Source organism: Capsicum annuum, chromosome 11, assembly GCF_002878395.1.
Source record: "Capsicum annuum cultivar UCD-10X-F1 chromosome 11, UCD10Xv1.1, whole genome shotgun sequence".
Classification (NCBI taxonomy): Eukaryota; Viridiplantae; Streptophyta; class Magnoliopsida; order Solanales; family Solanaceae; genus Capsicum; species Capsicum annuum.
In genome coordinates this window covers 13959944-13972324 of record NC_061121.1, presented here as the reverse complement: position 1 = coordinate 13972324, position 12381 = coordinate 13959944, and the positions used below count along the sequence as shown (strand labels likewise).

The following is a 12381-nucleotide window of genomic DNA, read 5'->3' as shown; positions in this document are numbered from 1 at the left end:
ACTACTCTATCAAGTTTGAAATTTGAATTTAAATAATCCTTATTTTTTTACATGAAATATTAATAGGCCTCCAATTATTTTTACTTTTGTACTTCTTAAAATAGTTTTTAATGTATTTTATTAATAAGTGCATAGTATAATTTAAAAAGACACAAATCATAATACTAAAAACGAATTAAAAGACAAAGGATATTAGATTAGATCTTAAAATAGGTAGTTATATTTTAAATAAAATAAATATGAAGTACATTTATTGTCCAAATTGGTAAATGTATTCAGTTTTTACAGTCAAGTTGACGAGGCGATATAATTTTCTCTGAAATAATATCACAAGATTGATAAAAATAATATTGAAACCTTAAAACATTTTTAAGTTGCCAAATGGTTATATAAAATCACCTAATTTTATTTGATAGTGAATGATTGATGTTATTATCATGGTATCCGTTAATATGCATTATTTTTTTAAAATAAAAATCCTTTAAAAATTTATATATGGTTCTTCTACTAGCTAGAGACCCTAGTTTTTTTTTTTTTTTTTTTTTCATTTGCATGAATTTATTGTCTTCTTTATGAATTAGAATTTTTTCAACAATAATTTAGAGTAGAAAAAACTACAACTAACTTGAACTATTTTATCAAAAATAAAGATTAATCCTAAAATGAATAAATATAGAGTATTATTTTATTATTGAACTTCTAAGTTTTCAAATAAATACAGTAGATATAAGCTTATTTCTAGTAATTTTAATTGCAATTTTTGGTGGACATTGTAAGATTTAATATCACAGTTAGAATTTGAAAGAAAATTGTATCACTAAGTTTTATAGTTGAAAGGTTATTGATATTTCATATTTTTAACTAATAAGGATCATTTAAATTCAAAGATCAAATTTAAGAGATTTTTTTGATCATTTTTCTCTCATCTTTTGAGCCATTTTTAGCAATTATAATTTTTAAGAAAAATACATAAAATTTGATGACATTATTAGAATAAAAAAATATATGACTTTATTGAAATTTTTCCTAATTTTAGTTACAATACAAGTAATTTACTCCCCAAATTACCCTACATACACACGCTACCTTGTTGGAGTTTGAAATTTGATTTGCTTCCCACTACATTGTAGGTGAGCATAAGCTAAGCAACTTCAATGTCGATATTTGGTTCCACTGCTACTACGAACACAAATCCCAATAAGTCTATAGAGGTATTCCTTCATCAATATTTGTTATTTTCTTCCAATTTTTTGTAAGTATGTTGTTTCTTGGTTCTTCAATTTCTTTTTTTGTTCTTTTTGATATCTATTCTTTCGTATAGTTCGATTTTGTTGATATCTATTGTTTCTTGTTCTTCCATTTTGTTGTAGTACTGTTCTTTATGCTAATATATAGTATTGTTTTGTTACTATTGTCTTGAGCCGAACGGTCTATCGGTAATGTCTGTGTACACTCTGCCCTCCCTAACCCTCCCTAAACCCTACTTCAAGTTTTTGTCCCGATATTTTAAGGGGATAGATGTGCGAAAAATACCTGTACTTAGGCAAAATTTACAGTTACGCATCCTGAACTTTATGGAGTCCTATGACCCTAGACTATTTTTTTACCTTATTTAACTGACATATATTTACTCTTTATCAAATATTCTTTTCTTATGCGCTCAATGTGGCGTAAAGTACACACAATTGTCCAAGTGCTAAATAGATGTCAGTTAAATAATGTAAAAAATAGTCTAGGGGTCGTAGGACCCCCGCAAAGTTCAGGATGTGTAACTGCAAATTTCGCCAAAGTATAGTGTTTACTTGGTGGGGGTTTTATTCCTGTTATGATTCCGTGTTCCGTGTTCCATGTTTCATTACGAATCTGTGTGCTTTCCTCTGCTCTCCTCTGTTTTATATTACTTATGGGTGCCGTATTTATGTTATGTAATCTGCTTCTGTGCTTTACTATGTGTTTGTGTGGTATCTCGTGCCTCGAGCCGGGGGTCTATCGGAAACAGCCTTTCTACTTCTTCAGAGGTAGAGGTATGGACTGCGTACATCTTACCTCCCCCAGACCCCACTAGGTGGGAATACACTGGGTTTGTTGTTGTTGTTGTTTTTCTATTTCAAGTATAATTGTTATTTATAGGATGTTTTTAGGTAAAGTTTCTCTCTCTTGGATTAGTACTGAAAATCAGTTTTGTTGATTGTTGTGCATTAAATCCCAATTCTATTGGGGATGGAAGAAATACAAAGTTTAAGTTGTTGAAGTTAAATGCAAAATCTCCCTGTTCTAGTTCTTGATTGTTTAAATTTTGGGGTTATTCTTTTTTTTCTTTTTCATGCTTGAAATTTGTGTATTAGATTTTGTGTAATCTACTCGTAAGGTTCAACAACCTCCTGCTGATTCTGTAACAAGCCTCTGCTTCAGTCCAAAAGCTAATCTTCTGGTTGCTACTTCATGGGATAACCAGGTTGGTTTGCTCTCTGTTGGTTTTTCCCCCCCTCTTTAGAAAATTATAATGGGCCTTTTTACTTTTTTGAGTAGGGATAACTGGGAAATTTAGGTAACTCTACGTTTGGATCTAATATGTATGTGATAATTAAGGGTGACAGCAAATCATGGCAAACTCAATATGTAACGTTTTCTAAATAGTATTCTAATCGCTCACTAGTGTAGTTGCTAAAACCTATATTCTAAATGATTATTCAATCAAAATCTGAGGTAATGGGCTATAAGGTGGAGTAGGGTGTGGTACAAAGACAGACTTTTAGAAGGTCACTTTTAGAAGTTCTCTTTTCTGTCCGTTGAATGCTTCTAGACATGGAGGGATGGCCAAGGTAGTTACACTACGTATTGGGTTTTATTAGTAATACATATGTTAGTCAGATTTTAGCACTGGGAAGAGTAGGAGCGGGGTGGGGTGGTGGGGGTGGTGGGGAGGTACATCCACATGACACATGTCTTCTATTTCTACATGGTTTTGTTTGTTATGTGGAGCCGCAAATCAATCTTATTCCATGAGATTTTCTAGGTACGATGTTGGGAAGTGATGGGAAGTGGAACCAACACTGGAACTGTACCCAAGGCCGCCATATCACATGAACAACCGGTAATATATGGACATTTTCTTTGTAAATTTATTCTTCTTGCTGTATGAGTTGGATTTATTTGCTATATACAGTCTTTTTCTGGCAGGTTTTATGCTCAGCTTGGAAGGATGATGGGACAACTGTCTTCTCTGGAGGTTGTGACAAGCAAGTTAAAATGTGGCCTCTATCTGGTAGTCAACCTGTAACAGTAGGCATGCATGACGCTCCTGTCAAGGAATTGGCTTGGATCCCAGAGACGAATCTCTTGGTCACAGGAAGCTGGGATAAGACTCTGAGGTAATTGGACTTTGAAGTTGAGCATATCGCATTTCTCAAAAATATCCATCTTAGGGCCATTTTGTTCCATTAAAATTTAAGAGATTTGAATCTTAATGCACATTTGAATGTTAAGATGTTGTCTTTATGTAGGACACTGAATGATTAACAGTGCTTGTTTTTTCAGCATCTGAATGTGTGAATTTATATATATTTAAATATAATAGTATACAATTCAAATAAAAAAGTAAATAAATATTATATCAGCAAATATCAAGGAAAATATTAACTTAAAATAAGAAAAAGTTACCATTTGAGATAAATTGTAATATTTAAAGATATAAATGAAATACTATCGCCACTTGAGAGCTGCAGTAACCCACATTTGATTTGAGAACATGAACTGTATAAAATCATGAACAGATGGATTTCACTGCTTGAGAAATACAGTATATGTAAAAATACGGATGAATTTAGGCGACCAATGCTGCTCAGCTTAATGGTCAATTAACAAAAGTCACATATTACACTGTCAACTGGAACTTGGGCTGGAAGCTTATGCAGCTAAGACTTAAGAGCCTGTTTGGATGGGCTTATGCTTATAAGCTAGAATTTCTAACTTATTTTGTTTTTTTGGCTTAGGAACAAGTGTGTAAAAGCACCTTAAATTTTACCCTAACACTACAAAAGTGCTTAAAAACTATTTTGACTTAAAAGCACCTAAAATAAGTCAATCCAAACAGGCTCTAAACAATTATCCTGGTCATATTCACTCCTCACTTACCAGAAAACATAAGACTTCTCAACAAACCCAAAATACTCACAATTACAATTGCAACATAGTTGAAACTCACAAGATATAAGGTGAAGGAAATAACGAACAGTTCTGGAACAGTAGATTGGTGAATTTTGCTTAGCAGCCACCATCACCGCCAAAGAAACATCTTAATGAATGCTCAAAGCAAAACTTTTGTCAAACTATCTGAAATTCTCTCTCATTGTATTGAAATCAACCCATCCCATCCAAACCCACTATTTTCTTTTAAAATTAAACAGTTTAAGCAAACCATCCAAAACCCACTAAGTCCTTGACGAACACCTGCGCTAATCAGACAAAGAGCTCAAGGTCAGGAAAGACAGTCTAAGAGGCTAAGGTGTTTTCACCAACTCATTCCGTTGTAGCCACTAATCTTCTCAAATCATATTTGAAAAAGGGGTCTTGTTAAAACCTCATCTCAAATCTGAAACTACCATTAAAATACAGAATCAAGATTGGAGAATCCCAAATATCCAGCCAGAATTTGATATCATGCCAGTTTAAGAGGAAAAGATTGGGTTGGCTGGTTGATAGCTGGAACAGAGAGATGGCGATGCCTGAGTTTGCAAAACGAACGAAAAAATGAGTGTGACTTTGAAAGACATGTATTTTTAAGGTCTGAATGATGTTAAAACTTTGGTTCTTATCTGATATATTGAGATCCATTAAGATGTTCTAAGATTTTATTAGAAAAAAAAAGCAAATATACTTAATGGGCTGAGACATGAATGATTCAGATTCATATCATTATTAAGTGAAAACAAATGAAGCCTTAGTACAAGTAACTTTGTTATTTTTGTGGCAACTGGAGAATTGGAGTTTCAAACTATTGTTTTGTTAGTCTATAAGATGATTCATGTAGTAAACATATGCTTTTGGCGTTAATTTACTCAAAATAGTGCATCTTTCTAAGGTGGGACTTTCATTTCACTTCCTGCATACTTAGGTCATCACTCTCAACATGTAGTCTATCAAGTGTCTGCTTTCTCAAAGATTATTTTTTTGGGGTTCACATGTGTTAATGTATCCCTTTTTTAAAACAAAAAATATATCGATGAATGCCAGGATTCTGTTATAACCTTTGTGCTTAGCCTTGTAACTCTGGGCCCCATTTTCTTGCTGGTACTGGGATTTGAGACAGCAAAATCCAGTACATAGCCAACAACTTCCTGAGCGCTGCTATGCACTCACAGTGAAACATCCTTTGATGGTTGCTAGCACAGCCGATAAAAATCTTATAGTTTTCAATTTGCAGAATCCCCAGGTATTACTCCTTATGATTTGGAATTATTCAAGTCATGGAATATATTTTAGCAGTTAGATTTCATACCTGCAAACAGTTAGGTAATCTTTATCTTGGCCAATTGGAATTATTGACTGGCAATACCAATGTGATGTCTTCATTTGATTTTACTTTATAGGCAGTGGATATATTTTCTGATGGTATTGCCTTTTTATTTTTGTTCGCTCAACACATTTTGAGCCTCACTTTTAGGGCTTAAGCACACCTTTGATAACACTCGATTTTACTGGAGAGACTAGTTTGTCAACTCTTGCCATCCTATGATTTTAGCAGCCAACTATTTTTCTATTTCTCGTGGGAATACACTGGGTATGTTGTTGTAGTAGGCCTAAAGGAACTGTAGGGGCCCGGTCACTATATGGATAGAGTGATAAACCTAGTAATGTGCAGTGTAATACTAAATAATTGTTAATATATCCAGATCTGCTACTTATCAGCCTATTATTATCTTATCCTCCAATAGTACTACTACTATTGTTATTTTGTTAGTATTTTTCTTCTTTAGTATTTTCATCATAGCTTTTACTCTTGTATTTGTCAAACCTGTTTTTGAAAGCGGTTTTGTTGAACCAAGTGTCTACCGGAAACAACCTTTCTACCTCACACAAGGTAGGAGTAAGGTCTAAGTACACCCCACCCTCTCCGGATCCCACTTGTGGGATCTCACTGGGTATGTTGTTGTTATAAGACCTACATTTGATGAAAGGTTCTCATATTAGTAAACTTTTGGACTTCATCAAAAAATGATTAGTAAAACCTTTCGAGAGAGCATTTTTTAGTTTAGAAAAATTGAAGTTGAAGCTTGCAATGTTAACGAAGATATACATTTAGAATGTTAATAACATCAATTTCATAGGTTTTGGTCCATGTTTTTCTTTTTATTCTCACTACCCACTAATTAAAAAAAAGGAAGGATAGAGAAAACTTAAGGCTACCACATGTTTTTCTTATTAGATTTTAGAAAGTAGTAAAGCCAAGTTTATACTTTAAGAATTTTTGTTGTTGGATATTCAAATATGCAAGCATTACTAGCATTTCCTTCAAGTTGCTAAAAACTTATATTTCCTTAAAATTGTTACAGACTGAGTTCAAGAGAATACCCTCACCCTTAAAGTATCAAACTCGGTGTTTAACTGCCTTTCCTGATCAACAAGGTTTCTTGGTGAGTAGCTATTTTATGGTGTACTTCTGTTGTGGCCTGATCTAATAACTTCTTCTGTGTGCTATATGAAATTGTTGTCTCTTATGTTTTGCCCACCTTATTTAAATACTAGGGTCCCACAGAGAGTGGGATTAGTAGGATGTTCTCAGAGCTTATTATTTTGAGCTGATGCTAATTCTTTCTTATATCAAACTAAAGATGAACAAATAAAGAGACAGCCTAAAAGAGCGTTATTAACCTTGTTTTGCCAAGACTTCAATTAGAGAGTCAAGATCTTTCCCTTATGAATTATGATGACAGTAGTCTTAATTTCTTCTGCTGGAGACTGGAATCGATCTGCATCACCTCCTGTTACATGAGAATTATGTGGTTTTTGAAAAATTGATTACATACTCAAATCAACAAAATCAGTCTGTTTGTCAAAGTTTTAGGCCACTTGTGCTTCCTCAAGGAGGTAAATCACTCAGTTGTGTTATCCTAATTGGGAGATGCAAGCTGATATTGCAAAGTTTCTCTCTTTGTGATGCTCACAATATCTTCTTTATCTGCCCAATCACTTCTCCAATCTTCATACAGGGGCTTTCTTTTTCCAATAGCTAGCTATATTATGAGACAGTCCAGCTCTTCAAACTCTTTTGACATCCATCTAATAGACTTTCTTTTTTCCTTTTCGCCTTTTTTGACTTCTTCGGTGGGTAGTTTTTTGGGGGGAGTGGGTGATGGAGGAAATGATTGGACGTCCTTGAATTGTTCAGCAGTTTGATAGAATCAACCAAGAAAGCTTTTTATCAACAGTGAACTGAACTCTTGTAGATGTTTTGTTTGTAAAGCATCTTGGATCTTACATAACAAAGTCCACAAAAGGAAAGAGTAATAAATGCTACAGGCTGATCCAAGACTGTAATCGAGATAATGGAAAGAGGACCAGTTCCCCTCTTCTTATGCATTATGATGCTTAAAGTCACTTCCACCAAATCTTCCTCAAGATTAGACACTTCTACTGCATTTACTTTAGTTATTTTTTGAAAAGGAGTTTTATGGTGCATTTGGGTTTCGCTGTCCTAGGCATTCTTGAGCGGACCCCTATGGCTGTAGCTTTTTCCATTCTTACATGTGGTCTGTAAATAATTCCTGATATTCTGGTGTTGTTAATACATTATATCAGATGCATCTAGGTTCTAGATTTGTTGAGACATGTATCATTTTAATATTATACATCCTATATTTAGGTTGGCTCTATTGAAGGACGGGTTGGTGTGCATCATCTTGATGATTCTCTAGAAGGTAAAAACTTCACATTCAAATGCCACAGGGAGGGCAACGACATTTACTCAGTCAACTCTCTAAACTTTCACCCTGTAAGATCTTTTTCTCTTTGTATATTTCTATTCATTGCTGTCTGCCTGACAGCCTCATTCTCTATAAATTTTGCTCAGTTTTCTAATGTCGCATCATTTGGGAGGTAGGATGTGTAGCTGTCTCTCATATCCTCGTTTAGTATCCGGTGGATATAGTGTTGACCAAGAGAAATTGCTAGTCAATTGCTGTGTTGACCATTTTTAGCAAGTTATTGTAAGAAGAACCTACATGTGGTGCATGTACATTTCTGGTCTTGGGTAATTAAAATCTAGAAGCTTTATCGTTGTGCCATTTCAGTTGACTGGTATTCTTAGTTTAGGTGGAGTAGGTTGAACCTTTAAGTGTAAGAGCAAAGAGACTTGAAAGTATATATCAAGCTTGTGTTAATACACAAGCTGAAAACAAGTTTGATAAATACAGTACTGGACTAGCTTCTTAAAGTTGGTCTTCTGAAAGGTTGTCATTGTCATATAGACACCATACTATTTCTAAATACTACTAATATTGCTAATTCAACTCATTTGTCATGTGTTACATCTGCTGCCCAGACACATGGAACGTTTGCAACTGCGGGATCTGACGGTGCCTTCAACTTTTGGGACAAAGATAGCAAACAGAGGCTTAAGGTAACCTTCATCCTGCTTAAGTGTTAATTTCTGTCAATTTTCGGTCATTTCTTTACTTTTTATGATTTCTAGCATGTATTCTTTATTATCGGAATTGGCATACATTTAAATGCATGAAATTGATAAAGGATCTTTCTCCGTTTACAATATCCTAGTTTCTGGAAATTAAAAACCAAATATCTCTCTTGGGGTGTTTGTTTATTAGTTCATTTTATTATGAAAAAATAAAACCTGTAATGTTGCAAAAGAGGATTGCTCAATGAGACCTTACTCGGTCGACATATACCTTTCTGAATATTAGTTTTTTCAATGTAGGAGTTTCTAGGATTTCTGGAATCTTCCTCTCTATCATTTGGTACACATCAGCAGTCCCATTTTCTTTAATGCACACCAGATTGCAAATTATAACTTTAGAGTTTGCACTAGGGTGACCCGTAAATTTTAGCAGATGGTCATTTGTGAAGTAAATGAAATGCTACTTGGTGAGGTTTTATATATGAGAAACCATTATGTTATGTCCTCAGCTACCTTTTATTGCTTAAAACACAAATGGTCTTCCTCTTGAAACCAGTGTTATCAAAAGCAAAAAGCACCAAAAAGCTTTTAAGTTCTATTGGGCTTTAAGCGCAAACCGCGGGCTTTAGTGAAGAAAGTCACAAAGGGAGAAAAATATATGAATATATGTGTTTTGTCCAAGACTAATAATTATAAGAATGAATGACAAATAGATGAACAAAGAAATTGAGAAAAATTACGATAAAGTGAAATATCAATTGATGACGACACTGAAGCGCGCACGTTAAGCGAGGGAAAGCACTCAACACACCTCTCCTTCCGGGTTTAAGTGCTCTTTTGAGAACAGTGCTTGAAACTTTTGTGGCTTTCTCCAAATTGGTGACTATGGAGTTACAAGTGGAAGAGAAAAACATAAAAAAACAACAAGAAGTTAGAACATGTTAAGACAGTTGCTTGTTTGCGACCCTCTCTTTCTCTCTGCTGCAAGCCTGCAAACTCACTTCTGCTGAGATAAGTTTTCTAGTTGATACTCCATACTACAGTAAAACTATGCCTCAATCAAACTAGTTGGTGTCAGCTATTTGAATTTTCAAGATCCGTTCTGCTCCACTTAACCTTTTTCAATCCAATATTTAGCATTTTATCCTTGCAGTATAATCCTCACTTTTTATGATACTTTATTTTAGGACATCCTAAATGTGTCGGTGTTTGACACAATTCTAATCTTTTTCTACTTTCAAGAATTCAAATCCATAAACTATTCACATTATTTACCTTGGATGTATATTCTCTCTATCAAATAGCTTTTCAATCATTACTATAAATACTTGTCATAATCAAATTTAACAGCTTGAATCTGTGTCAATCAAACGCAACTCTGGCATGCTTTTCCATAGCGTAGCATGTCTTGAGAGTGGCTCATTCTTCGTAGCGTGTTATATATCTTTGATTATGGAAGAAGACAAGAATATTTTAGATTTAACATTTGTAGCTGCACTTTTGGCATCTTCCATTATGGTTTTTCTATGTGTGTGTTTTCTTTAGGCAATGTCAAGATGTAGCCAGCCCATACCTTGCAGTGCGTTCAACAGTGATGGCTCAATCTATGCATATGCGGTATGTTTTTGGTTACTTTTGTTCAGTATAGCCTTTGCTATGAATATCTTCTATAGTGCATGCTCACCCTTTTACGAGGGAATGTCCTCTGTGCCACTAAGAAAACCATTACTAGGAGGATACTTACCCCAGTTCCATTCCACGGTAGCCTTTTTCCTTGACGGCATGAATGCAGAATACTCCCTCCCTCCCCCTTTTGTTTCTCTTTCCCCCCTTAGTTCTTGAATCTTCGAATGTCTTATCGTCTCTGGAGTTTTTGTTTGCTTCTGTTCTCAATTTGTTATCCAATTTTTTGTATAGGTTTGTTATGATTGGAGCAAGGGCGCAGAAAATCATAATCCATCAACTGCAAAAACATCTATTTACTTGCACTTCCCACAGGTATGCATATTTCATCAACTGACCTTGGTTTCTTTAGCGTCTCTTTAATGTTTGAAACATATATGCTCAGCAAAAGAAAAAAATAAGTATATTAGTATTTCCAGCTATAAACGATTTGTGTATGCTACTATTCTTCATGCAGGAGTCTGACGTTAAGGGCAAGCCACGAATTGCAAGTAGCAGTAGAAAGTGAAGTCAGCAGTAAAGCTTCTTCTCACTATTTTGGAAAAAGTTGGGTCTTGTTCTGGACATGGAGACATTTGTGCTTTCATTTTGGGGGTTTTCCTGTTGCAGTCTTGCAGCAATTGATTTGTTTGGAGTAGGAGTTTTACCTTTTGAACACACACAAAAAAAGTAGGAAGGTTCATAGATAGTGATTTGAATCTGATATTCTTATTAGTAGGTGGTGCTTGCTTGTGACCATACTTGTATATATTTAGATCGTTTTGCTTTTAAATTTGATGTTACCTCATGCCTCAATGTGTCTTAAATTTAACGGCGTGTTTGGACGGACTGAAATTGGGCGGGTTAATATTTGTTACAATTGCTGAGTGCTACTTGAGTGGCCGAGAGTGTTATGTAAAAAGGACCAAGGAGGATCCTATTCGTCAGCAGAAGGAAGAGGAGTAGAAGCTAGCCTTGGGGCGGAATCGAATGTTTACGAGATAAACAATGAGACAAAGGGGAACACTTAGACGAGTCAGCCAAAAAGAAAGGCCGCCACAAAAGTAACGATCACCAATATAGGCATAGTAATTCGATCGTTTGATCACCCATATTGGTATAGTAATTCGATCGTTTGATTACCCATTTTTGGAAAATCATTTTTGAACTGAGTTGAGCAATGTGAGTCACTAGCCTGTCCAACTTGACATAATTTATTTGAATTATTAATTCTGTTTGAGGTCCTATGCATATCCTTCACATCTCTTCCCACTTATTATCTGCATGAATTAACAACTTTGGAATAATAGTTTATACCTTGTTTGGTTACAAAATTTGGAAAAAATAGTTTCCATAAGAATCTAGCTCAAGTTATACAAAATTTGGTTTTTTTTTTTTCCACATAAAACATAATAATATAATGTTTGATTATATTTTTCTTTTTTGCTAATTAATACATATGGAAGTTACGAGAGAATCTTACTATGTGTAAGATAGACGATGGAATAACGATAACTAATTCTGACATTACTGATATAATTAGGCCTCTCTATAATAATCATCTTATATAACAACATTTCATATAAGTCTATAACCACAATCTTTGCACCAGGATCAATTTCTTTTTTGTTATGTTAAATTATATGTTCTCAATAACAACACTTTATTATAACAACAAAATAAATATTGAAAAAAATACATTTTAATAGAGAGATTTGATTATACTATGTGCATAAATCTAACCAGCAGCCAATCGTGCACATTTAACACTCCGTTTGGATAATGATTTCCCATGATTTTCATAATGTACGTATTGTCGTTTGGTGTGAGGTATTAAGATATAATAGCTTCGAGTCAAAAATACATAATTATTTGATCTTTTTGCATTTGGTTGGTGATATTAGTTAACCTCGAAATTATTTATCCCAAAATTAATTATTCCGGGATAACTTATTTCCAACCAAACACTCTTAATAAGCTAGAAAGGAAAAAATAACATAAACATACACCTTAAGTTATCATATTTACACAAATTTTCACCCTTACAAATTAATTACAAAAAATCCAACTAATTATGTATCTTCTTT

At 34.2% G+C, this 12381-nt stretch overlaps 1 protein-coding gene across 2 annotated transcripts; it reads left to right on the top strand.

The window, feature by feature from the left end:
• The first annotated feature begins 1063 nt into the window (after positions 1 to 1063).
• Positions 1064 to 11102, top strand: LOC107848021 (protein RAE1). 2 transcript variants are annotated; one of them, XM_047399520.1, is made up of 11 exons: positions 1064 to 1211; positions 2369 to 2455; positions 3017 to 3094; positions 3181 to 3371; positions 5290 to 5431; positions 6552 to 6632; positions 7862 to 7990; positions 8540 to 8617; positions 10178 to 10249; positions 10550 to 10630; positions 10773 to 11102. In XM_047399520.1, exons 1-11 carry the CDS (start codon positions 1155 to 1157, stop codon positions 10821 to 10823), a joined length of 1047 nt encoding a protein of 348 aa, XP_047255476.1. In that variant the 5' UTR covers positions 1064 to 1154; the 3' UTR covers positions 10824 to 11102. The 2 variants fall into 2 exon arrangements, with proteins under 2 accessions (XP_047255476.1, XP_047255477.1); XM_047399521.1 differs by having other exon boundaries at positions 1076 to 1211; positions 2346 to 2455.
• Positions 11103 to 12381: the final 1279 nt, after the last annotated feature.

Excerpts from the sequence above, each read along its gene's own strand:
- LOC107848021 (XM_047399520.1), top strand. The coding sequence starts at position 1,155 with ATGTCGATATTTGGTTCCACTGCTACTACGAACACAAATCCCAATAAG. Across the intron at positions 3,095-3,180 it reads CCATATCACATGAACAACCG|GTTTTATGCTCAGCTTGGAA; the intron begins GTAATATATGGA and ends TTTTTCTGGCAG. Across the intron at positions 7,991-8,539 it reads ACTCTCTAAACTTTCACCCT|ACACATGGAACGTTTGCAAC; the intron begins GTAAGATCTTTT and ends TCTGCTGCCCAG.